Source organism: Garra rufa, chromosome 2, assembly GCF_049309525.1.
Source record: "Garra rufa chromosome 2, GarRuf1.0, whole genome shotgun sequence".
Taxonomy (NCBI): Eukaryota; Metazoa; Chordata; class Actinopteri; order Cypriniformes; family Cyprinidae; genus Garra; species Garra rufa.
The window spans coordinates 1,061,135-1,088,891 of record NC_133362.1 but is presented as its reverse complement, the minus strand read 5'-3'; the positions used below and the strand labels follow the sequence as shown (position 1 = coordinate 1,088,891).

Genomic DNA, 27,757 nt, shown 5'->3' with positions numbered 1-27,757 from the left:
TCGAGACATTCTGGTCTTTCTCTGCACCAGCATTGACACAATGGTGGTCAGATCCATCTTTATTTCACTATGAAAATATATCTTAAATTTATCTCTGAGTATTTGTTCAGTTCTGAAGCACATGACAGTTCCAAACTGTCACGGTTCTCACATCTGCCGTGTCCTCAGGTCACGTCATCTGTGTGTGTGTGTGTGTGTGTGTGTGTGTGTGTATTACGTTGTGCGTCACGCTGATTCAGCGCAGCTGCCAATCAGTCCCACACAGGTGTCCCTCATTTCACATGACTATTTAATCTCATCGCATTCTCTTCTCCCTCGTCTGACAGTTCACTCTGGATCGGGATCTTTGGATGTACGTTTGGGTTTTGTCTTCGTCTGTGATCGTCGTGTTTGTTGTGTTCATCGTGGGATCGCACTGGGATTTAGCCTGCACCACTGGATACCACGCTTCACGCCTTCACTACTGGATTACACACCTTCATCATCGAGCCATCTAGCCCTTGTGCCACCCAGCCGGGAGATCAACACCATCATCATCATCTTCACTCTCATTTGTATCATCTATTCTCAATAAATCTGGTTTTCACCCTGCACTTGCTTCCTTCCCATCACTTACCGTTACAGAACTGTCAGCCGAAATGGAAGCAGCAGGCAACACATCGAGCACCGCGGAGGACGCACTTCGGGACTGCATCTCTCGGCTGGAGATTCAGGAGAGGAATTCGGCCGTTTCTGGAAACGCCATCAACACTCTTGTGGCACAAGTGTCCGAGCTGACCCAGTGCCTACGTCAGATGCAGCTTCCCACTGCGCCGCTCACACCGCCCACCCTGCCCGCTCCGGCCGCTCCACCCGGACCATCTGGGGCGGCTCAACAACCGGAAGCCCGCCTTCCCCCGCCGGAACTCTATGGAGGTGAGCCGAACTTCTGCCGAGCTTTCCTCACTAGATGTTCGATGCACTTCTCGTTACAACCACGCACATTTCCTAGTGAGGAAAGCAAGGTGGCGTTCGCGCTCACCCTGTTAACGGGGAAGGCGGCACTGTGGGGAACGGCGGTGTGGGAGAGTCAAGATCCCTGTTGCGCCTCGTTCGCTGCGCTCGCCGCCGAAATGAAGCGGGTGTTTGACCGTGCGGCCTCAGGAAGAGAGGCTGCGCGGGTACTGGCGGATCTCCGACAGGGGGGGAGGTCCGTTTCAGATTATTCCATCGAGTTTCGCACCCTGGCGGCGGAGTGCCAATGGAACGAGGAGGCGCAGTGGGACATGTTCCTGCATGGGCTGGCTGACTGCGTCCAGAGAGAGATCTATGCCCTGGATCTACCCGCCAACCTCAACGGCCTGATTGAACTTGCCCTGCGGGTAGATGCTTGACTCTCCCGAGCCGAGCGACGATGGACATCTGCTCGGCTCCCCCCTGGGGAGGGGTTTCCACCTCGAGCCAGCGGCAGTGACGTGGTCAGCCCACTCAGCGATCCTGAGCCCATGCAGGTGGGTCGAGCTCGGCTTACCCGGGAGGAGAAGGAGAGGCGGAGATCCCTAGGCCTTTGCTTGTACTGCGGGGCAGCAGGACATCTCGCTTTTGGCTGTCCCGTAAAAGGGCCAGCCCGGCAGTAAGTATGAGGCTACTGTCGGGTGGGATCTCCGCTACCAAGTCCTCGTCCAGCAGCACCTCCACGCTCCTCCCGGTTAGGCTCAGATGGCAACATCAGGATCACCACTGCACGGCACTATTGGATTCGGGAGCCGAGGGTAATTTTATGGATTTTTCTTTTGTTCAACGTAATCATGTCCGTTTTCAACCTCTTACAGACACTATTTCCGTCCACGCCCTCAATGGCCAGACCCTCCCCACCATCACTTTCATCACGGACCCCATCACTCTCACGGTGTCTGGCAATCACCGTGAGAGCATCTCCTTTTACATTCTGGACTCCCCTCACGCCCCCGTGGTGTTGGGACACCCCTGGCTCATCAAACACAACCCCCGGATTGATTGGCAGCTGAAGTCGGTGGCTGAATGGAGCGTTAAGTGTTATGAGTCCTGTCTTGTGTCTGCTTGTCCGTCTGTCTCTGGTTCTGTGTTTCAGGAGAAGGCGGCGGATCTGAGTAACGTGCCCACGGAGTACCTCGACCTGAAGGAAGTGTTCAGTAAGTCTCGGGCTGCTTCTCTTCCTCCTCACCGTCCCTATGACTGTGCAATAGAGTTACTGCCAGGTACGTCTCCGCCCAAGGGCAAATTATATTCACTTTCAGTTCCTGAAAGAGAGGCTATGGAGAAATACATTTCTGATTCTCTAGCAGCCGGGCTCATACGACCCTCCTCTTCTCCAGCGGGGGCGGGGTTCTTTTTTGTGGGGAAGAAGGACGGTTCTCTGCGACCTTGTATTGATTACCGGGGGCTGAATAACATTACGGTAAAGAATACTTATCCTTTGCCGTTAATGTCTTCAGCCTTCGAGAGGTTGCAGGGAGCGTCAGTCTTCACGAAATTGGATTTGAGAAACGCTTATCATTTGGTCCGCATTAGGGGGGGAGATGAGTGGAAGACTGCCTTTAACACCCCCAGGGGGCACTTTGAATACTTGGTCATGCCCTTCGGCTTGTCCAACTCCCCAGGGGTCTTCCAGGCACTCGTTAATGACGTGTTGAGAGACATGGTCGACCAGTTCATATATGTCTACCTGGACGACATATTGATTTTTTCTTCTTCTCTCCAGGATCACGTTCAACACGTCAGACGAGTGCTTCAGCGGCTGTTAGAGAATGGGCTTTTTGTCAAGGCGGAGAAATGCGATTTTCATGCACAGTCTGTTCCTTTCCTAGGGTACATCGTGTCGGCCGAGGGTGTGCGCATGGATCCCGAGAAGGTTAGAGCTGTGGTGGATTGGCCAACCCCAGATTCCCGTAAGGCCCTGCAGAGGTTTCTGGGTTTTGCCAATTTTTACCGGCGTTTTATTCGCAATTACAGCCAACTAGCCGCGCCTCTGACTGCCTTGACCTCCCCCCGAACGACGTTCAGGTGGTCAGATGCAGCGGAAGCTGCGTTTGCCAAACTGAAGAGTCGCTTCGTTTCGGCTCCCATTCTTGTCACCCCTGATCCATCACGTCAGTTTGTGGTGGAGGTCGATGCGTCAGAGGTGGGGGTAGGTGCGGTTCTTTCCCAGCGCTCACCCACGGACGACAAGATGCATCCCTGCGCGTTTTTCTCACATCGTTTGTCGCCAGCTGAGTCAAATTACGATATTGGTAACAGAGAGCTGTTGGCAGTCAAACTAGCATTGGAGGAATGGCGCCACTGGTTGGAAGGGTCGGGGGTACCTTTTATTGTTTGGACCGATCACAAGAATCTAGAATACATCAGAACTGCTAAAAGACTGAACTCTAGGCAGGCTCGGTGGGCACTTTTTTTCAGACGTTTTGACTTTACTCTATCGTACCGCCCGGGTTCTAAAAACATCAAACCCGATTCTTTATCTCGTATTTTTGACCGCTCCGATCGCCCGTCCACTCCCGAGGGTATTTTTCCCGAGACTCTTATTGTCTGGACCCTCATCTGGGAGATCGAATCGAAGGTTAAGACAGCCTTACATGGGGTAACGCCTCCGGTCGGTTGCCCACCGAACCGTTTGTTTGTGCCAGAGCGTTTACGGTCCGAAGTTATCCAGTGGGGACATTGCTCCAATGTGGCGTGTCATCCAGGGGTTAGTCGCACCTTACATTTGGTTAAGCAACGATTTTGGTGGCCACTTATGGCTCGGGACGTTCGCAGTTTTGTTTTGGCTTGCTCAGTTTGTGCCACTGGTAAGACATCTAACAGACCTCCAGATGGGCTCCTACAACCGCTGCCAATCCCTTCGAGACCCTGGTCCCACATCGCTCTAGATTTTGTTACCGCCCTCCCACCCTCCCAGGGTAACACGGTAGTTTTAACCGTGGTGGACCGATTCTCGAAGGCGGTTCATTTCATTCCCTTGCCCAAATTACCCTCAGCCAAGGAGACAGCGTTGGCAGTCGTAGACCACGTCTTTCGGTTACATGGCCTCCCGACGGACGAGGTCTCCGACAGAGGACCCCAGTTTGTGTCCAAATTTTGGCGAGAGTTTTGTAAACTTCTGGGGGCCACTGTTAGTCTCTCTTCGGGGTTCCATCCTCAAAGCAATGGGCAAACTGAGAGAGCCAACCAAGATTTGGAGAGAACGTTACGATGTATGGTCGCTAGAAATCCTTCCTCCTGGAGCCAACAGCTTTCTATGGTGGAGTACGCCCACAATTCGTTACCAGTATCGTCTACGGGCCTATCTCCATTCGAATGTAGTATAGGGTACCAGCCACCAATTTTTCCCAGTCTGGAATCCGAAGTCGCGGTTCCCTCCGCCCACGCCTTTGTCCAGAGGTGCCATCGCACTTGGACCAGAGCCCGTGAGACTCTGGTCCAGGTGGGAGCGCGCACCAAGGCTAAAGCCGATCGCCACCGGTCTAAGCCTCCCGTATACGTCGTCGGTTCTAAAGTGTGGCTTTCTACCAAAGATATTCCTTTGCGTTCCGTCTCGAATAAACTTGCTCCCAGATTTATTGGCCCGTTTCCTGTCACCAAGATCATTAGTCCGGTGGCAGTCCGCCTTCAACTCCCTCCAGTGTACAGGAGAATTTATCCCGTGTTTCATGTCTCTAAAATTAAGCCTGTTTTTTATGCACGAATTAATCCGCCAGTTCCGGTTCCCCCACCGCCGCGACTCATAGACGGGGAACCAACCTATTCGGTTAATCGCATTCTGGACTCTAGGCGGAGGGGACGCGGATTTCAGTACTTGGTGGACTGGGAAGGTTATGGTCCGGAGGAGAGAAGTTGGGTACCTGCCAGAGACATTCTGGATCACTCTCTTATTGATGATTTCAATCAACAGGTACAGGAGTCTGGGAACGTCAGGAGACGTTCCTAGAGGAGGGGGTACTGTCACGGTTCTCACATCTGCCGTGTCCTCAGGTCACGTCATCTGTGTGTGTGTGTGTGTGTGTGTGTGTGTGTATTACGTTGTGCGTCACGCTGATTCAGCGCAGCTGCCAATCAGTCCCACACAGGTGTCCCTCATTTCACATGACTATTTAATCTCATCGCATTCTCTTCTCCCTCGTCTGACAGTTCACTCTGGATCGGGATCTTTGGATGTACGTTTGGGTTTTGTCTTCGTCTGTGATCGTCGTGTTTGTTGTGTTCATCGTGGGATCGCACTGGGATTTAGCCTGCACCACTGGATACCACGCTTCACGCCTTCACTACTGGATTACACACCTTCATCATCGAGCCATCTAGCCCTTGTGCCACCCAGCCGGGAGATCAACACCATCATCATCATCATCATCATCTTCACTCTCATTTGTATCATCTATTCTCAATAAATCTGGTTTTCACCCTGCACTTGCTTCCTTCCCATCACTTACCGTTACACAAACAGCTCCACTGAGCATCAACATGCATAAACCTCAATCTATCAGCAGCAGTATGTGGCAATGCTTGTCATTATATCTCCTCTCCTGCTTCAGTAACAAACTACAGACACTTCAATAGCAACTCAGATTGTGTGATTGTTCTCTACAGGTTGAGTGATTGTGGCGTCACAGATGAAGGTTGTGCTGCTCTGGTTTCAGCTCTGAGATCAAACCCCTCACACCTGAGACACCTGGGTCTGTATAGGAATAAACTAGGAGATTCTAGTTGGAAGTTACTCTCTGATCTGAAGTACGATCCACATTATAAAATGGAGATATTATACTATTGTAAGTGTTTGTTTATTTAAAGTTTCTAAATTGAGTAACAGACCTCCTGTGTGTGTAATTGGAGAATATTAGACAATAATTCAGCTCCACATTAGTCTCTGTACTTTAAACTGTGTTTAATTCTGAGATATGACTGATTTATGAACATTATGAATACTTTCATCTCTTACAGATTTTCTAAATGATAGTAGTTGTTGATCATTTACTGTTATTAATCTATGATCAGTTTATTCATAGCTCTGTAATATAATTATACGATATGTTTTTCTGAGCTGGATCTGCTGATGTGATGTGACAGCAGTATTGTCTCATACTCATATGTAACTGTCTGTGTGTTTTATTGCAGGACTCTCAGTATTTAGACATCAGTCCAGTTTTCTCAGGATGAGCTGATGGTGAATAAGGAGCCGCTACAGAGACGTCACAGTCTCACAATCAACAGAGACTGAGTGGTGGGACCACCCAAAAATTAGGGAGTTTTCTTTAAAAAATTCTTTATGCCATTTTTTTTTTCAGTAGATGCTTTTTAAGAACTTTTTCACTAAAATGGGTAGACTTTAGTGTAAAACACTGTCATGAATTCGTTGTACTCCCATTTGTAAAAGACAAATTCATTGTTTTATAAAGAAAGCAGAAAATAGGTTTAGAATGACAGAAAGACTCATCTGATATAATCTAGAGATGACAGAGTGAAGATGTGTGATATAATATCACATTCTTTTATCGCCAAACTTTATAGACACTTTAAAGAGTCATTACCCCATACAAAACTCAGATAAACACTGGCACTTGAATATTTCGTTTCCCAGCAGTGACTGTCCACTTCAGAAACAGACTTGATTTCAGATGCATTTAACCCATATTGGGCTCATATTATAAACTGTAAAAGCATGATGCATCAAATATGACATGTAATACAAACACTTGTTTTAAGCCAATCCCTAATCCTAGCCCTAATTATTGAATAATAATTATTATATCCCAGTACTTAAATGTAATTACACTGTAACAAGGACACATTAAAATAAAGTGTATTTTTTTAAATACATTGTCTAAAGGTTAAATAAACCGTTTCATTTAAAAAAAAAAGTTGATTTTTCTGACTACTAGACTTTACAGGGTCCAAAAAACAATGAAAAACCTGGGCAACAGCGGTAAATTTAAGTAGAATACTTGATCTGACTGTTCTATTCTCTTCTATTCTTTATCTCCTGAAATACTCTCTAAACCTGATGCAATAACAAACAAAGGTGGTTTGACTGCTTGTAGTGTCTGTCCACTCAGTGTTTGACATGAGACAGTGTTTGTGGTCATGCTGTGGGCTGAAGCGCAGTCATCCTGCTGAGTGTCTTCTTGAGGAGTGATGCTGATTTCACAGTTGCTGAACAGAGGCCTGTCAAATTCTGAATTACCGTATTAACAAAACACGCTTCACACTGAGACTTCATCCCCAAAGAGTCCATTAGATGTGCAATTGCAAACCAATGTACTAACCAACTGGGAACAAAAGAGCTTGCTGTAATTGACTCAATTCAGATTGCTGTTAGAAAATGTATTGGTGAGTTTAAAAACTGATAAATCAAAAGTGATGTTCTGAGCTCATTCAAACTTTCAGCACATATACTTTCACCTCAGATGCACTACTGGAAATCTCACTGTTAATCTAAGTCTTTGAAGCGCATTTAATGAGACAAACCCTGTCTGCATCTCATTAGGCTCTGGGTTATAAAATTCCAAACATCAAGGGAAATTTCAGATTAAGACTGTGATTAAAACCTTTTTTTTTTCTAGCGATGGATGATGAACTGAGAGGGTAGGGAAAAAAAGAAAGGAAAAAAAAAAAAAATATATATATATATATATATATATATATATATATATATATATACAGTTGCAATCAAAATTATTCAACCCCCTTGACCTGCAAGACATTTTGCTGCAGAGAACAACATTTTGTGAAAACAGTTCATCAAAGGCATCAGTAAACTATTAAAGAAAGTTTATTAATACACTTGAGTAATTCTGAGAACGTAAGTTGATGAATAATGAAAAAAAATCGAATTGGAAATTATTCAACCCCTGAAAGTAAATTTGGTGCAGAATCTTTTATTCTTTAACACCACCAATAAACACTGCCTGGAAGTGCTTAGATGCTTCTGTCACCTTTCTGCTGCAATCTTGGGCCATTCCTCCCTGAAAAAGCTTTCAGATCACTGATAATCTTTGGTTTTTACTTTGCCACTGCTTGCTTCAAATTCAACCATGTATTTTCAATGAGAATTAAATCTGGAAACTGAACAGGCCACTTTAAAACGTTCTATGACTGATTCCTGAACCAAGCGTAAGTAGATTTGAACGTATACTTTGGGATGATTGTCCTGCAGGAAAGTCCATTGATTATTAGCTTCAGACTTTGCACAAAAGGCATCACAATGTTTGCCAAAATGGTCTTATACTTTCATAAATCAATGATATCCTTTGTATGGTCATGTTTTCCACTTCCTGCTACAGTAAAACAACCCCATAACAGGACTGGTCCACCTCCATGTTTGATGATGGAGATGGTGTTCTTCTGCGTATAAGCTTTGTCTTTTTTGCACCAGACATATGGCTGATCCGTACATCCAAAATGTTCCAGTTTGGACACATCACTCCATAAAACAATCTTCCAGAACTCCACAGGTCTATCCAAATGAATTTTGGCATGTTCAAGTCAGCTTTTTGTTCTTCTTGGTCAAGAGTGGTATTCAGCAAGATTCCTAAACATGAAGACTACACTTGTCTAGTGTTCCTCTTGTTCACAGCATTGAAATATTTTTCCTCCTTTCGTCGGGTCATCTTGCAAGTCTTTAGCTGTACATTGCAAGTTTTTCTCATTTGATCTGATCAAACGTTTTATGATATTGTGCTTTTTTGTTCAACAGCCTCAAAGGTTTTCTGGTTCAACACCCTTTAATCTAAGGAATACGGCTGCCAGCTGTGTCTCTAGGAACTTGTAATGTCTTAGAAATCTTCATGTAGTTTTAGACTTTCTAATATAGCAAACTATTTCTTCTCTATTGATTTTGCGTGAGCTTTGTTGACTTTACCATATTTGCTACTCGCCTTCAGCACATGCATGGGCTAAGAGCATACTATGTGTAACACCCCAAGCTAATTCCATTTTTAATAAGTTTGTAAAGGTTTAAGACAATTTCTTATGACAATTTGTTCCTTACCATAAAAATAACTGTCTTAAAACAGCAATGTTGAATAGGGGTTGAATAATTTTGACAAAGCTGTGTTATTAAAAAATCCTATAACTCAAAAACATTACATTATATATTGACATTATCACTTTTAATTTGCCAGAAAACTGTTGTAAATGCAATTTTATTCCTGGATCTTCAGAAAGAGCAAAATCATTTGTAAAGTACTGCAGTCTCTGGGGCGTTGAATAATTGATTGCAACTGTATGTATGTATGTATATATATATATATATATATATATATATATATATATATATATATATATATATATATACACATACATACATGCATGTATTGCAATTTTATTTATTTTAGTATTTTTTTTTAAATGTTCAATATCTGAAAGAAATGAAGATGCTGTATAGATGCTGATTTACACCTTTTATTTGTAGTCCGTTTACATCTGTGTATATATAATATTTAGCTAAAATAATGCCTTAAAGTTATGTTATTAAACATTTAATATTTATAACGTTATATTGTAAGTAGGCCTAGTGATGGAAAACACACACACACACACACACACACACACACACACACACACACACACACATATATATATATATATATATATATATATATAATTTTTATTTTTTTTTTATTTAAAAACATTTTTATGTTCATTTTTCCCTAGGGGTGAAAAAAAATCATAGGGATGTAACAAAAAACCAAATTTTTATTTTTATTTATTTTATTATTTAAAAACATTTTTTTAATGTTCAAATTTGAAGTTAGTTTTAATCTGTGTATATATTATATTAAGCTAAAATAATGCTTAAAAATGGTGTTATTAAACATTTTATGTTTATAACATGATATTGTAAGTAGGCCTATATAAACATCAAGGGAAATTTGATATTAGGACTGTAAAAAAAAATCCCTAGGGATGGATGATGAACAGAAAAACAGTTGCATTTTTTACATTTTATTACTTAAAAAACATTTGAAAAATGTTCAGTATCTGAAAGAAACGAAGATGCTGTAGATGCTAATATGCATCTGTTTAAAATTTAGTTTTATTCCGTGTATGTATTATATTAAGCCAAATAAACCCTTAAATGGTGTTAATAAACTTAATATAATATAATAACCTATATAAATTTGAGATTAAGACTTTTTTTCTAGGTATGGATGATGAACTGAGAAAAAAACGTTGCATTTTTTATTTATTGTATTATTTGAAAACATTTAAAAATATTTAATAAATATGTAGATGCTGATTTGCACCTTTTTAAAAATTTGTTTTAATCTGTGTATGTTATATTTAGCCAAAATAATGCCTTAAAATGGCGTTATTAAATGTTTAATATTTATAACATCACATTGTAAGTATGTAAACATAAAGGGAACTGAAGGAAAAGAGAAATATGTGGTATTTTTACCTGTTTTAATATTTAAAACATTCTTAAAATTCGACATTTGAAAGAAATTATAATAATTAGAAGCAGTATGGATGCTGACTTGCACCTTTTTAAATGTACAGTTACTTTTTTTCATGTATATGTTACATCACGATTTAAATAATGACTTAAAAATGTTATTAGTGATATTAAACGTTTATTGTTTGGTACATGTTTTAATTATTCGATATGTCTGGGCTGCTGTTGGAAACGCGTTTGACCCTGCGTGCTTTCCGTTCAGCGTCCCGTTGCTAAGAGACAAGTCCAAACTCTCGCTAGTTACTCAGCACAACGCTCAACATAAACAAGAAGTAAATACTAAACACAAATCAGTATTTTCTTTTTAAAGTTAACTTTAAAACCGGATCTACAGTTCTAAATCGAATTTTAAGGAGTCATAACGTGAAATGGACCTTCGTATTCGACAATGTTTATCAAAAGCTGAGGAGAAAAGAGGTAAGGAATAAAAGACGTGTTTATTAGTCGAAAATTCATTAAATGTGATTATTAGCGTACTGAATCGTTAGTCGAATAAAAACGCTTTGATAAAAGGTTATTTGTCACAGTGAGAAAGACCAGCTACACAAGTGCTTGTTTTCTTCTAATAAACTGGAGAAAAATAAATATGAACAAACGTAAACAAACGTTTTTCCTGTTGTACAATTAACGTAGCATTTCTTTATTGATTTCAAACACTTAGTCAAAAGTTAGATTTTAAATGTTTTTTTTTTTTTTGTGGAAGTCTCTTCTGCCAAGCCTGCATTTATTTAATCCAAAGTACAGCAAAAACAGTAAAATTGTGAAATATTTTTTTACTTTTTAATAAAAATGCTTTCAATTTGAACATATTTTAAAATTTAATTTATTTCTGTGATGCAAAGCTGAATTTTCAGCATCATTACTGCAGTCTTCAGTGTCACATGATCCTTCAGAAATCATTATAATACGCTGATTTGCTTGAGAAACATTTCTGATTTTATTATTATTTTCATCAATATTTAAAACAGTTAAGTACATTTTTTCAGGATTATTTGAAGAATAAAAAGATGTAAAGATAAACATTTATCAAAGTAAAATAACAGAAATTAATACTTTTATGTAGCAGGGATGCTTTAACCCCCTGGGGTCCAAACACGCGTATACGCGTTTTGTGGCAGTTTCCCAAAAGGAACTTCAATTACTCTGTCATTTCTGATTGTACAGATAAAAATTGATCAAAAGTGATGATAAAAACATTTATAATGTAAAAAAAAATGTGAAATTTCCATTTCAGATAAATGCTGTTCTTCTGAACTTTCTATTAATCGAAGAAACAATTCTATTCAGCTGTTTTCGACATAAAAATATTATATATTACATTATATATTATATATTAGAATGAATTCTGAAGGAGTAATGATGCTAAAAAAAATCAGCTTTGAAATCACGGGAATAAATTATATTTAAAAATAGAAAATGATCATTTTAAATTACAAAAATGTTTCAAAATTGTATAGCTTTTGCTGTACTTTGGATCAAATAAATTCAGGCTTGGTGAGCAGAAGAGACTTCTTTAAAAAACATTAAATCTTGCTGTTCAAAAACTTTTGACTAGTAGTGTATAGTATTAAAAACGGTTAATTGTGAATTATGTCCCTCAAAATGAAGTTTTTGTAAGATTTCATGTTTTTGTGAAATTAATAGAAGAGTATAGCTATTTAATACAGATAAATTGAAGTGTATTCTCAGCTCATTTGTTTCCTAAAGTAAATGTCATTTTGTGTGTATTTTGTGTGTAAATGTCTTGTTCTCAGATGCTGTGTATGTGAGGAAAGCTTATGAGCTGATTCGATCTTCAGGTCCAGAAGCGTCTGATGGCAGATCTCAGTCTGAACTCTGTGTTCTGTGTGCTGAACAATCTCTACAGGTGCGATAATAAACCATCCATCACTTTCTGTCTGCGCCATTTCAAAGAGATATTAATCAAGCTGTCTTTTTACCTTCTACTTCATTTCAAGCTGAATTGTGCCATTTTTTACTTTTTAGTTAACATGAATTCACTCTATATTTACATGGGGATTATTCATTTCATTAAGTTTAGTATGGTGGCAGCTGTTTATTGTACCCAGTATTTTATGAGCTCAAATCTTGTCCAAATGGAATGTTTACATCCCCTTTCAGAATCATTAAATATGTTAATTATTTTACAAAATTAAAAGGGATCATACAAAATGCATGCAACTGTTATTTATTTAGTACTGACCTGAATAAGATATTTCACATTAAAGATGTTCACATATAGTCCACAAGAGAAAATAAAACCCTGATTCTTAACACTGTGTTGTTACCTGAATGATTCACAGCTGTGTTTTTTTGTTTAGTGATAGTTGTTCATGAGTCCCTTGTTTGTCCTGAACAGTTAAACTGTCTGCTGTTCTTCAGAAAAATCCTCAGCTCCCACAAATTCGTTGTTTTTCCAGCATTTCTGTGTATTTGAACCCTTTCCAACAATGACTGGATGGTTTTGAGATCCATCTTTTCACACTGAGGACAACTGAGGGACTCATATGCAACTATTACAGAAGGATCAAACACTCACTGATGCTCCAGATGGAAACCAAACCATGCATTACATTTTTGAATTTGAAGATCACATTTAACTTATTTTAACATGTGAGAATCTTCTGTAGCCTCTGAAGGGCAGAACTAAATGAAAAACTATGCTATTTAGACAAAATAAGAAAAATGTACACATCTCCATTCTGTTCAAAAGTTTTCACTCCCGGCTTTTAATGCTTGTTTTTTTTCTTCTGGAGCATCAGTGAGTGTTTGAACCTTCTGTAATAGTTGCATATGAGTCCCTCAGTTGTCCTCAGTGTGAAAAGATGGATCTCAAAATCATACAGTCATTGTTGGAAAAGGTTGCAATACACAAAAATGCTGGAAAACCAAATAATTTGTGGGAGATGAAGGATTTTTCTGAAGAACAGCAGACAGTTTAACTGTTCAGGACAAACAAGGGACTCATGAACAACTATCACTAAACAAAAACATAGCTGTGGATCATTCAGGTAACAACGCAGTATTAAAAATCAAGAGTATATAAACTTTTGAACGAGGTCATTTTCATAAATTCATCCATTATTTTCTCTTGTGGACTATAGGTAAACATCTTTTGTGTGAAATATCTTATTCAGGTCAGTACTAAATAAATAATAGTTGCATGCATTTTGTATGACCCCTTTATTTTGGTAAAATAATTAACGTTTTGCAGATTCTGAAAGGGGGATGTAAACTTTTGAACTCAACTGTAGAAGCTTGATTGTCAGTTTTTTTTTTAAAGGAATAGTTTATCCCAAAATGAAATCTGCAGATTTTTCTCTCCCTCAGGCTATCCAAGATGTAGATGAGTTTGTTTCTAGATCATATTTGTAGAAATGTATCATTACATCAATGTCTCACTAATGGATCCTCTGCAGCGAATGGGTGCCGTCAGAATGAGAGTCCAAACAGCTGATAAAAAACATCACAATAATCCACAAGTAATCCACACCACTCCAGTCCATCAGTTAACATCTTAAGAAAACTATAGAAACAAATTGATCATTACAATGTTTGTATCTAAAATCCATAATCAATAATAACTCTTCCTCCAGTGAAAAAGGGGTCTGGTCTGAATCAGGAGAGAAATCTGCACAGATCAGATTACAAGCAAAAACAGCTCCAAACAAATATGTGACTTAATTTTGATATGAGAGACAACAGGAGATGGATTTTACTGGAGGAAATGTTATTATGGACTGCATTTGTTTCCTTCGTCTTCTCAAGATGTTAACTGATGAACTTGAATGGTTTATCAGCTGTTTGGGCTCTGATTCTGACGGCACCCATTCACTGCGGAGGATCCATGGGTGAGCAAGTGATGGAAAGACGCATTTCTCCAAATCTGATGAAAAAAACACACTCATCTACATCTTGGATGGCCTGAGGGTGAGCACATTTTCAGCAAATGATCATTTTTGGATCAACCATTCCTTTAAATCTTTATTGACAAGGAAAGCAAATACACAGCCCTACAGCATTTCCACTGTGAAAGATTCAGAAGCTCTTGCTGGATACGCATTAGGCTTTATTTCAAGAAAGTACCGTAGTGTAGGATAAGCCTCTTCCCTGCTGGTTGCTTGAACACACACCTGAGAAATGCTGCAGAGTTTACCCTCCTGCTGCATCTCAGTGTGTGACAGCGAGGTTTGAGTTTCACAGTAATGCAGCGCTCTGCTCTCAGGCTGAAGACATAATGCTGGGTTAGATAACAGCCACGGCTCTCTGCTGCACTGTCACGCCTCCACGGCTCTTTTGTGAAGCGCAGGATTATTGTAACAGCGGCTTATCTCAAAATGTGCTGTCGTTTTATAGAGCGAGAATCTCACAGAAACATGTCTATATTTCAAACCAAAAAAGAAATCATTGTATTTTGTATTAAGAATAATAAAACATTTTGTCATGACATTAAGATTTTTTTTATGAAATTAAATATTTTTACTCTTCAAAATCTAATTACTGTTAGGCATCCAGATGTTTTACATGCAATATTTTTGTCATTTTTTGTATTCTTAAGGTTAATTCTCAATACAGTAATACTATAATTTAAATACATATATATATACACACACACACTGCCGCTCAAAAGTTTGAAATCAGTAAGATTTTTAATGTTTTTTAAGATGTTTCTTATGTTCATCAAAAATACAGAAAAAAAACAGTAATATTGGAAAATGTTATTACAATATAATATAATGTTTTTTTTATTTGAATATACTTTAAAATATATATTTATTCCTGTAAAGCAAAGCTGAATTTACAACAGCTGTAATTCCAGTATTTTGTGTCACATAATCCTTCAGAAATTATTATAATATGCTGATTTAATGTCAATGTTAAGAAAAATTGTGCTGCTTAATGTTTTTTTGGTACCTGTAAAACTTTTTTGTTTGAGGTTTCTTTGATCAATAAAAAGTTAAAAGGAGCATTTATTTAAAATAGAAAGGTTTTCTAACAATATTCACTACTGTTCAAAGGTTTGAGGTAAGTGAAGTTTTATTCTTTCTTTTTTTAAAAGTGTTAAGTGTTAAATTAATAAAAAGTGATAGCATAGATTTACATTTTTTGAAAAGTTTTATATTTTGAATAAATTCTGTTATTTTTTACTTGTTATTCATCAACGAATCCTGAAAAAAAAGGTTCCAAAAAAACATGTTTCCAAATATTAATAATTCTAATAGTAAATCAGCATATTAGAATGATTTCTGAAGGATCATGTGACACTTAAGACAGCTGATGAAAATCCAGCTTTGCATCACAGGAATAAATTATATTTTAAAGTATATTAAAATAAAAACCATTATTTTATATTGTAATAACATTTTGCAATATTACAGTTTTGTCTGTATTTTTGATCAAATAAATGCAGCCTTGATGAGCAGAAGAGACTTCTTTAAAAAACATTACAAGTCCCAAACTTTTGAGCAGCAGTGTGTGTGTTTTAATTTAGAATACAGTACATTGGACTGGACTGTTTTTGTAAGATTCACCTCAAGCCCTATAACACTTAGTGCAAACAGTAATTAGATGCTGTTTGCATTAACTTTATTAAGTGAAAATAGCAGTATTTTCTTTGTACTAAGTACAGATAGTAATTAGGTGCAATTTGCATTAAGCGCATTCATTTAAAATGCCAGAGTTTTTTTATTTGCACTTTTGCAAATAGTAATTAGATCTTATTTGCTTTGAATCCATTAAGTGAAAATGTAGTATTTTCTTTGCACAAAGTGCAATTAGATGCTATTGGCATAAAATGCATTGTTAAAATTTCAGCATTTTCTTTGCACTAAGCACAAAAAATAATAAAATGCTATTTGCAAGTAAATTAAGTCAAAATAGCAGATGCTATTGCATTAAGTTCGTTAAATGAAAATAGCTGTATTTTCCTAATTGGATGTTTGTTTGTTTTTTTGCATTAAGAGCATTAAGTGAAAAATAGCAATGTGCAAAGAATTACACTCCGTCCAGTTTCATTTATAGGTCTATTAAATAACCGTTAGGAACTTTGTTTCAAATATTTGTTTCTATAATTTCATTTAAAATAAATGTCCCTCTGAGCTGATATGCGATTAAATGAAATGGTTATTTAGTCTGGGTGAAACAGACAATGAAGGAGCAATCGAGGTGGTCTGTTTGCACTCGTGAATCAAATAATGTAGGTTATAAACATAGAGTTGAGATGGGAGTGTTTTCAAATTGCTCGGTCATCCACAATAACAGAAGAGAGCAATTTTGTTGTCATATCACCTTAAATATGTGTATAAATCATCCCTTACATGCTGACACAATTCAAATGTCACATTCGACCAGCAGAAAAAGCAATAATTTGTGGCGCCCCATCCTGAGAAGAGAAAAGCTGACAAAAAGCGCTGAGCAGCTGAGCAGGCTTTTGCTCAATGAGTTGTGAAGTGAGAAATCCTAAACAGATAAGCGAGCCGTATAACTCTCATACATATCTGTCCTGAGACAGCATGGGTTATGAGCATTGTGAATTCATTCCTCTCAGAAGTGAAGGAGTGTATAATATATACTGCGCTTGTCTGAAGTAAGCTGAACGCAGGAGCTTCTGCTGAATCCCTTACTTTTTGCACCCAAGCACTTTAAAAACTTTCAAGGGCCATTATGCGCTTCCTGATGTGGCAAAATATTTATTGCCATCTGGGAAAAATGTTTGAGGCCTAGGGGTTTGTAGAGACGTTTCTAATGGCAAATGACTCGGATGCTTCTGTTCCAAAAACTAGTGAATAAATGGCACAAACTTGCCATTATACAATTTTATTGCTATTTAAAAACTAGTGAACAAATGGCACAAAGTTGGCATTTTATTAGTCACTTATGAGGTTTCAGCATATAATAGAAATTAAATCTCATAAGTGAAAAAAAAACTAATAAAAATGCAAATTTGTGCATCACACAAATAAAGCTCTGGATTTTAGATGACATGAGTCTTGATTTCCAGTAGAGTTTGTATTAGCATGTCTAATCTTGGCTGTGATTGTTTAAATTATATCAGAATGTCACTATATTAGCACCCAGCTCTAGAGCCTTTATAAAGTTGGATGTATCCAATTACTTGAATACAAAACGATAAATATTATAGCAAATCTGGTGCAAAATGTAAATATATTATCGCAACCCAAATCTGCTAAATGCAACTATAAAGCATGCAGATATTATGATATTATAAACATTAACATTGAGATTTTCTATAAAGCTGCATTGAAACAATGTTTATTGTTAATTTAACTTGCCTTGATTAATGACAGTGTGCTAATCTGCATAAAAATGCATACCATGCACACAGATATTGTTAAAAGTATGTGTTTTTTAATTAAAATGTGAGTATTTCAATAATATTTGTGCACATATTAAAATGTATTTAAAATTTTTGGTCTGAGCTTGTGTATTGTGATCAGTGTTTTTTTTAGTTACTATTATTATTATTATTATTATTATTATTATTATTATTATTTTGTTAGTTTTAGTAATTTTTGTTGTGTTATTATTTTTATGTCTATTACTATTATAGTAGTGGATTTTTTCTTTTTTATGGTTTCTGTTTTAGATTAATAGGAATGTTCTAATGCGCAAAAAACACACATACCATGCACACAGATATTGTTAAAATTATGTTTTGTTTTTTTTAATAAAATTAATTTTAAAATTTATAGTTTTTTGAATACATCAAGTTAAACCAAAAAAAGTGAGAAAGAAATGTTGCTTTGGCAAGAAGGTGAAATAAAGGTATATATATATATTTTTTTTTAAATATATTTTATTTTATTCAGTCAATGTTTATTTTATTACAAGTAGTAATTTAAAAATGACTATTTCAATCATATTTGTGCACATAATAAAATGTATTTAATTTTTTTGAGCTTGTGTAATGTGATCATTGTTATTTTTAGTTACTATTAGTTTTATTAATATTTTAAATAAAGTTTTATTTATTTTATTTTTTTCCATTTTAATAAAAAATATTTTAGTAATTTTAGTTGTGTGTTTTTTTTTTTTTATATGTCTATATAGTTTATATTTATTTTTATTTTAGTTTTAGTTTTTTAGTTTTTTTTTGAGTGTATCAAGGTAAACTAAACAAAAATGAGAAATGTTCCCTTGGCCAGTAGGTGAAATAAACAAAAACAAAATCATATTTTATTTTATTCAGTCAATGTTTATTTTATTGCAACTAGTGGATTTTCTCTTTATGCTTTCTGTTTTAGTTTCAGCTAACTATAATAACCCTGGTTGTGGTTTGGATGCAGGAACTCATTGTCTGTTTTTGTGTTGTTAGCTGGGCTGTTGGGAAATCGCAGAGGACTGTTTAACGATGTACTTGGAAGGCAAACCTCCAGCTAATCAGTTCCTGTGCCGTGCGTATCTGTGCCAGGGTCAGCTCATCTCCTCGCGCTCCATTAGCACAGCGGTGAGTCAAACAGTCTGCTGGGCTCATTAAAGCATCTGTCTTTGACCTCTAAACACTGAACATGTCAATATGAGAATATAACATGATCTTTATAATGAACGACTCTACATAGGATCTCACAGAGACTCTTTTCATTTGACACAGTAATCAACCGCTTATTCCAACAGTTGGGTTCCTAGATAAAATTCCATTCATTTTCTTCATAGGGGAATTTGTTTTTAATGATAACTTATAAACCAGACCTACTGAGCGCTCTGAGGTTGTTAATCAATATGCTTTTGTTGAAGCTCTCAGGTTGCATTAAAGTTAAAATAGATTTTTTTTTGTTTTTTTTTTGAGGTTGAAACAGCAGAAAACGTTATGCATTACTTTATCAAATAAGTAACTTTTCCCCCCATTTATTGATTAAAATCTCTCCTGTCCACATGTTGAGAGAAATTGTGAGTTAGATGTTACTTTAGTTCTAGAATAAATGTGAACATGCATTAATTCATCTCACTCACTAAAAAACAGATACAGTGTTCTTCAAAATGAATAAAAACAGTCAAATTCAACACAAACCTGCAATAATTAAATATGTTAAATAATACAAATATCCTTTATGTATTTAATCCCATTTTATTAACCGATGTCTTTGCTGCCGACCTTCGATGATCCAATTCATCCATACTAATAAGCAAAAATTACTCAAGATAATCGAACATTTGTTTTCCTTTTTTTATTGCTGAAGAGTTGACATTTTCTCTTTGTCTACTGTACAGATGTCAATTTACTTTTCTCGAAGCCTGAGGCTTTTGCTGTGAAAAGGCTTTTGCATTTGACAAAAATAGAACTTTTTTTATTAAAAACAAACAAGCAAGCCCTGCCCAGATTTAAAAAGTAACGCAAAAGTAACGTAACACATTAATTTTTATAAAAGGTAACTAAGTAACATAATTAGTTACTTTTTTAGGGAATCACTCAATATTTTAATGCATTGCTTTTAAAAGTAACTTTCCCCAACACTGATTATTACAATCTTAATCTACAAAATGCAGCTATAAAGCATGCAGATATTAAGATATTATAAGCAATGACATGGTGGTTTTCTGTAAAGCTGCTTTAAAACAATGTTTATTGTTAATTTAACTTGCCTTGATTAATAGCAATGTGCTAATGTGCAAAAAAAAAAAAAAAAAAACACATAGCATGCACACAGATATTGTTAAAATTTTTATAAAATTTGTGCACATAATAAAATATATTTACATTTTTTGGTCTGATCTTGTGTATTGTGAACAGTGTTATTTTTAGTTACTATTAGTTTTTATTTTAAAAAATCCATTTAAATTTTTTGTTTTAGTAATGTTGTGTTTTTTTTTTTTTTTTCATTTTTAGTATTTCATGTTTTTATGTCTGTATAGTTTATATTGAGTTTTATTTCAGTTTTAGTTGTTTGAGTACATCAAGTTAAACTAAATAAATATAATAATTAGATTTTTTCATTTGCAGTGCTTCATGGGATTGTAGTTCTTACCATCGTTGAAGTTCACAGTCTTTTTTTATTTTTTTTTGGTTCAAATCAAAGTTTGAAATATTGTGACTCTCCTCAAAGCTGGTTGTTTTGGTTCATGGTTTGTAAGTCTGTAACAAAGACTTTTTAAAAATCCCTATGAGGAAAAAATGGAACCAGTTCTTTTATACCTTAGGTGAGTTTAGTATGTATATAATATCATGTAAAAGTCTCAGTACTTTTCTCAGAGGAAATCGGTTGAATCTCAAGTATCTCATTTCTGCTTTGCAGAGATAAATCTGTCCCTATTTTTGTTGTTGTTCTATTTCCAGGAGGACTTGGATAAGGCTGTGAAGTACTATCTGAAGGCGATTGAGATTGCCAAAGACAAGTCCAGGTAGAGTAAACTATCCATACAGAGAAAAGACGATAGAAACTGTTTTTTCTTCTTTTCTCTCATCTCCTGTCCCGATTAAAATAAGTCTAAAGAGAATATTGGCATTACTCAGGGATCGCTCTTTAATTTAGAATGAATGCTTTTCGTTTAGAAGACTTATAGGGGTGTTAACTAAAGTTCTCAGCACTGGTGAAAAATGTTTGAGATCTATGACTTTCAATTGCACATTTGACAAATCTGAGCATCTCATCTGAAACTCTGAATACAAAGTTCAAAGAAACAGCATTTATTTGAAACAGAAATCTTTAGTAACATTATAAATATCTTTACTGTCACTTTCCATCCATTTAATGTGTCCTTGATGAATAAAAGTATTCATTTTTAAAAAACATTTCTTACCCCAAACTTTTAAGTTGCAGTCTTTCATCGTTTCCTCAAACAAAAGTAAAGTAAAACAGTTTTCAGCATCGATAATAATCAGAAATCACTGAAGACTGAAGTAATGATGCTGAAAATTCAGGTTTGATCACAGCAATCAATATGTTTTAATTTTAAACTGTAATTAGATTTTTTTTTTTTAAATAATCGAGACAAACTTTGAAGTTGGCTTGAAAAAGCTGGACCAAAAAGTTTAAAAAAGTTTAAAAACTGAAAAATTTTAAATTTGACAGTTTTCAGTCAGAAATAGTTTGGCGTTTAAAGTAGTTTTAAATGCTTAATGTTTGATAGATCATTATTAACATCTTACTAGCATGTTGTTAGCATCATGATTAAAATGCAATTAGCATGTAGTTAGCATGGTTTGCAAGTAAGTTTGAAAAAGTTGTAAAAGTTTAAAATGTTTGAAAAGTTTGAAAAATTAAAAGAATTTGAAAACAATTTGAAAAAATTTGAAAACAATTTGAAAAAATTAAAAAAATTTAAAGTAGGTTTAAAAACGTAATGTTTGATAGATAGATAGATAGAAAGAAAGAAAGAAAGAAAGAAAGAAAGAAAGAAAGAAAAATAAAAAAGAAGCTAGGAGGAGATATAGCCAGAAAGCTTTTTCATCTTAATAATAGTTTACCATTTTTACAGTACTTTTGATCAAATAAATAAAGCCTTAGTGAACTGAAGAGAACATTAAAACATAAAATTTTTTACATATTCCAGACTTTATAGTCTATATATGTAGATAATATCTCTTCATTGTTTTTTGTTTCCTAACAGCAGGGGTTGTAATGTTTCCTTCCAAAACAAATACAGCATTTAAACCCTCTGAAACACATTCTAACAGCCTGTGAGATGAAAATTAAATCGCTGTAAGCTTTAACATGAGCGTTGAGATTTTAAATATTTCAGCAGTATGCCAGATCATCAATCATAAACACTAAGCAACTCCTCGAGGAGCTAACTTTGAAATATTAACACTAGGAAAGTAAGAAACTATCAAGGGAAGTCCAGGACGCAGGACTCGACTGGATGATGTTATATCTACTGTAAAACTTGTAATTGGTGGATGATGGATGTGTAATCTCTGCTTCACTGCTTCTGGAACGACTCTCAAGCTCCGCCAGAGGGAGAACGGCTCAGATACTCGCTGCTAAAACACGCTGTTCTCTGGTGGATAAATTAGTGACTGCAGAATAGAGTCTTCAGCCGTCGTCTTTTTGTTGAGCTCCTCTGCCATCCATCAGTAATTGCTTTATTTCTCATGGACACTGAGGCCTCCCGTGGCTCTTTGAAAGGCTCATGCGCTCATTACACATTCATTCACTTTGAGATCTAAGGTCGGAGCGCAGTATAAATTGAGATGTAGTGAGAAATCGGATTCTGATCTTCCCAACAGTGATATCCTGAATAATTAATCTATTTTTATTCCCGTCTCTTTCTGCTTCTCCCCCGTCTCATTCTTACTTCATTAGATATCATTTCCTGGTGTTCAACGCCTCGCTGCTCTACCTGCAGTCCTTCAGGCGCTTCCTGAGGCCCGGTCAGCGCCGACATCTGGTTTCTTCTCTCACGCAGGTGATCAAGGCTCTAGAGGAGGTTCAGGATCCTGATGACGCATGGAGGGCTGAGCTTATGCTGTAGGTGGCTTCATTTTTGACATTAAATTACTGTTTTATTCAAACTGCATGGGTGAATATCATTAAACCGATGTTCAGGTCATAATTCGTTCCAGTGTCATAGGAAAAAAAATGCCAAATCATATTTTGCATAAAGAAAATAAAGCATGTTTAGTTTTTTTTAGTTTTTTTTATGTTTCTTATTTTTTCCTTTCCCCTCAAATTTTCAGTTTTTTGTTTAAATATTTACTTAAAAGCCTAAATTTAAGATTTGAATTGCATATGTGACCTTGGAGCACATGAGTGTCCATTTTTTTAAAATAGAGATTTATACATCATCTGAAATCTGAATAAAAAAAATTTCCATTGATGTATGTGTGGATAGGACAATATTTGGTCGACATAGATTATGAAAGCCAGCTACCACCACTAAATAATTAAAAAGGTAATTGTGACTTTTTATCACGCAATTCTGACTTCATTTCTCAGAATTGCTAGATAGATACTCGCAATTGTGAGAAATAAAGTCAGAATTGCAAGATATATACTCTCAGTTCAGATTTATTAATATTTATTTTTGCAATTGCAAATTTGCAGTCTTGCAATCTTGCAATTCTGACTTTATTTCTCCGCATTGTGAGATATAAACTCCTGTTTAAAGTTATAAAGTCCAGTTCTGAGGAGAAAAAAAGACTGATTTGTTTACAAAATTGCGAGTTTAAAAAAATAACTCACAATTGTGAGTTTGTGTCATGCTTTTGAAATTTTATTTCTCAGAATTTCAAGTTTGTTTCTTGCAGTTCTGACTTTGTTTCTTAGAACTGGAAGTTTATATCTCAATTCTAAGAAAAAAAAGTCATAAGGAATGCAATTCTGACTTAATAACTCGCAATTGTAAGTTTATGTCACGCTTTTGCACGTTTATGTCTCACAATTCTGAGAAAAAGTATGAATTTTAAGTTTGTATCATGCAATTCTGAGAAAAAAGGTCAGAATTCTGAGATAACTAGTCGCAATAAGTTTTTTTTTTTTTTTTTTCTTTTATCCAGTGGTGGAAACAGGCTTTCATAATAGATTTGTGCTGATACTAAGCAATTTAAAATATATATATTTTGGAAAAAAAAAAAAAAAATGCAAATAGTTAATAATGATGTGTGTCACAGTAAGTTAGTTTATGTTAAAACAATGTTTGTTTGTATCTAATGCAAATGCATAATTTAAATACATACATCTTAAATTTCAGTTAAAATATTTTTGTTTGCATTAGGGCATTTTTTGCTTCACTTAAAAATGTGCATTTAAAAAGAAATTGGATTCAAAATTTTCACAGGTTTCATTTTCTTTATGCATAGTTCATATGAGATTCCTAAGTTATTATATGATACTGAATCAGATACAATCAATGGCATTTTAAAGTCAAGCTGACATTAATAATCAGGACAAGACCGCAGCCTTTAGATGTTTAGATGTCTCTTTTGATGCCGTCATGACCTTTGAAGTACTGAAATGATGGCACAGATCTCCAGTGATCCCGATCGTTCAGCTCACAGATACGCTGCACCTTCAATTACATCAGGGTCCAGGTTGTTTTACACCACTTACACTGAGAAAATTGTTTAGAGATGGATTGTCAGTCTTTTTAAAGGTCGTATTAAAAATGTATGATGTGATCAAACTCCTTTATGGCTGTTTTAGTGTTGTAGGCATGTAATCCTGGAGCACAAAAGAAACTCATCCCTAATAAAAGTTAGAGAATAAGAGCCTTGTCATTGATCTCAAATCGAATCTGGCTCTTTGCCTTGACCCTACAGTCTTGCATTGGAAATTCAAATGCCTGACACAGATCTGAAAGGATTGAAGGCTCATATTTTATGTTGTTTTCATCTGGTGTTTCTATTCAGACACCTTGTTGAATGTCTGCTTGATGCTGGGAAGAGAAAGGAAGCAGCTGCCATGGTCAAGGTCACCTCTGATATTATACAATCACATAAACCAGAGCTTTATCCACGGCTTTTCTCCATCCAGGTAAATCTTTCTCTTTTGTATTGCTTGTCACTTGCATTTATTAATCCTGCTCAAGCAGCTGCAGCCGTCCTCATTCACTCTGGCTTTATTTCACTGAAACATCCATTCGCTTCATCTTGTGCCTTTGCTTTATTCTCCACAGAACTGACATGTTTTTGGCTCATATCTTATTTAGTTGCTCTTAACTAATACACAGATTATCCTAGTTATTCAATATTTTTTGGTTTTGCAATACTGCAGTAATAGCTGTTCCTTTTTGATGAATTGCATGTGTGTTTCCTCACATTTATAAACATGTATATATATAATCCTATTAGAAAGTGGAACTATATATATATATATATATATATATAGCTCCTTGTATATGTTTGTGTAATACTTTTTTGGACATATATGTCATGTACATCCTTTATATATGTGACCCTGAACCACAAAACCAGTCTTAAGTAGCACTTAAGTAGGGTCTTAAGTAGGGTGTATTTGTAGCAATAGCCAAAAACACATTAAATGGGTCAAAATTATCAATTTTTATTTTATGCCAAAAATCGTTGTGATAGTAAAGATCATGTTCCATGAAGATATTTTGTAAATTTCCAACCCTAAATACATCAAAACTTAATTTTTGATTTGTAATATGCATTGCTAAGAACTTCATTTGAACAACTTTCAAGGCAATTTTCTCAATATTTAGATTTTTTTGCACCCTCAGATTTCAGATTTTCAAATAGTTGTATCTCAGCCAAATATTGTCCTATCCTAACAAACCATACATTAATGGAAACTTTTTTATTCAGTTCTCAATGACCAAATTATGACTGGTTTTGTGGTCCAGGGTCAATGCATGTTCATATTATTTAAACATATATAAAAGATAGACATGTACTATTTTTAAAAAAGTATGAACATACAGAGTTTTTGTATATATGTTGTTGCATATATAAATAAAATATATATTGTTGACATGCACCACTAGTCAAAAGTTTGGACACACTTGTTTTTTTTTTTTTTGTAAAATATTAATTTGATTTGATTTGATTTTTTTTTTTTTTTTTTTTTTTTTTTTTATACAAATTGTGCCAAGGAATGATTCTCAAGAAAAACTGAAGTTAAGATTTTTTTTTTTATCCCATGGAAAAAAACACTTGTTTCTTAAAAACAAATGAGAATAATTTCTTGGCACAATTTGTATTTAAAAAATAAATAAATAAAATAAAATAAAAATAAAATCTATTGTTTTTTTTGTTTTGTTTTTAATAATTCATATTTAATAAAAAATATTAAGTTAAATGTGTCCAAACTTTTGGCTGGAAGTGTATATGGTTGCTATATAATACCATATAAAAATCATCATATAGATATTCATACCTGCAAACTTGTCGCTTTTCGGCGACAATCGCCGTTTTCATTGTCAATTGGGCAGTACCGCCGCTCCCTATACGCAGAGTACGCAGTCTGCGTAGGGCACCAACTCCCAGGGGGGCCCCATCCCAGCTGCTCAAAAAAAAAAAAAAAAAATCGTTTTTATATATTATAATAATAAATTAATATTAATAATATACATATACAAATAAACAAAAATATAAAAATATAAACTTATATTGCATTTTACGGTGAGCGCAGAGTTGGCTAGTAAGCACACGCGATGAAGCGCAGCATCTGCGCCGCGACGCGCCCTCACCTCTGTTTACGGCTGCCTATTTGGCCAAAAATGATGATAATAATTAATGAACAATATGCCTGGTCCTGGAAAGAGACATCAACAGTCCGGCGCCGAGAAACGAAAAAAAAAAAAAAAAAAGCCCAAGATTAAGCCCGTGCATCACTTTCAGGTGCGTTCATAATCCTGTGAAACTTTTTTTTTTTTAATAATGTGTTTTAATGTCGGTAATAATTTCACGACTAAAGCATCTTTCTTAATATGAATACAAGCAGATCTAAGTAAAAACAGTGACTTAAAGTGCATTATATTAAAACGCAGAGGCAATTATGATTATTGATTAATAATGACCATATGGTGTCATTAACCCTCTGGGGACTGAGGGTGTTTTTGGGCCCTGAAGAAGTTTTGACATGCCCTGACATTTGTGCTTTTTTCAGTATCTTAAAAACATATGAATGGCCCAAATCTGATTATATTGTAATCAGCACAATTTGGGCTACAATAATATGTAAGCAACATGAATGTACATGTTTGTGTTTTTGAGAAAACAACGTTTATGCGTGCTTAGTGAAAAACAAAATTTTTGAAGTCACTGAAATAAAGTCATGAAACACATACAGAATATTTGTTCACAAGACTTTGAGAACAGGATGTGTTAGGCTAGAGTTTTTTCTATCAAATGATGTGAAAATCATCTCGTTCACTTGTTTACACAAAACAGTATATTGATTTAAATTTTTGAAGACACTTTTTGTTTAGAATGGCTGTATTCGAGAAGGCGTGAATGATCATGAATAATGCTGTGATTCACACCTGAGAAGACAAAGACCTGCATAATGAGCCGCATAATTTGTTATTCAGTCAGATGACTGAGAGGAACAAAGGAATGAATGAAGGAGGAATATAAGGACAAAATATGTTTGTAGCTTATTTTGAATAGATTTATTTATCAAGAAAAATAACTTGAGATTCACTTGTGAACTTCTTTAACATCTGAAGATGGTACAGTGCTCTCAGGAAAACAGTTTGAGGAGACTCAAGTAAATGTCAGCAGGATTCATGTGTTGAGCAGGTTTCCAATCACTAAAAACAACAAAACAAAACATATTTGAGCATGTTAATTTCAGCAGCATCATACTATTTATTTATATATATATATATATATTATGATTTTGTAGTCATAGACCCACGCATTTTGTACAA

The 27,757-nt window shown here is 35.7% G+C and overlaps 1 protein-coding gene across 1 annotated transcript in view; it reads left to right on the top strand.

Moving 5' to 3' along the window:
* Positions 1-638: 638 nt before the first annotated feature.
* The window catches only part of cfap46 (cilia and flagella associated protein 46), a 182,291-nt gene continuing 155,172 nt past the window's right edge, over positions 639-27,757 (top strand). The window contains exons 1-8 of the mRNA XM_073834516.1: positions 639-915; positions 1,812-1,904; positions 5,143-5,379; positions 12,220-12,332; positions 18,801-18,932; positions 20,757-20,821; positions 22,726-22,890; positions 24,771-24,894. Of these exons, the coding sequence (XP_073690617.1) occupies positions 639-915; positions 1,812-1,904; positions 5,143-5,379; positions 12,220-12,332; positions 18,801-18,932; positions 20,757-20,821; positions 22,726-22,890; positions 24,771-24,894 (1,206 nt within the window). The remainder of the gene's footprint in view (positions 916-1,811; positions 1,905-5,142; positions 5,380-12,219; positions 12,333-18,800; positions 18,933-20,756; positions 20,822-22,725; positions 22,891-24,770; positions 24,895-27,757) is intronic.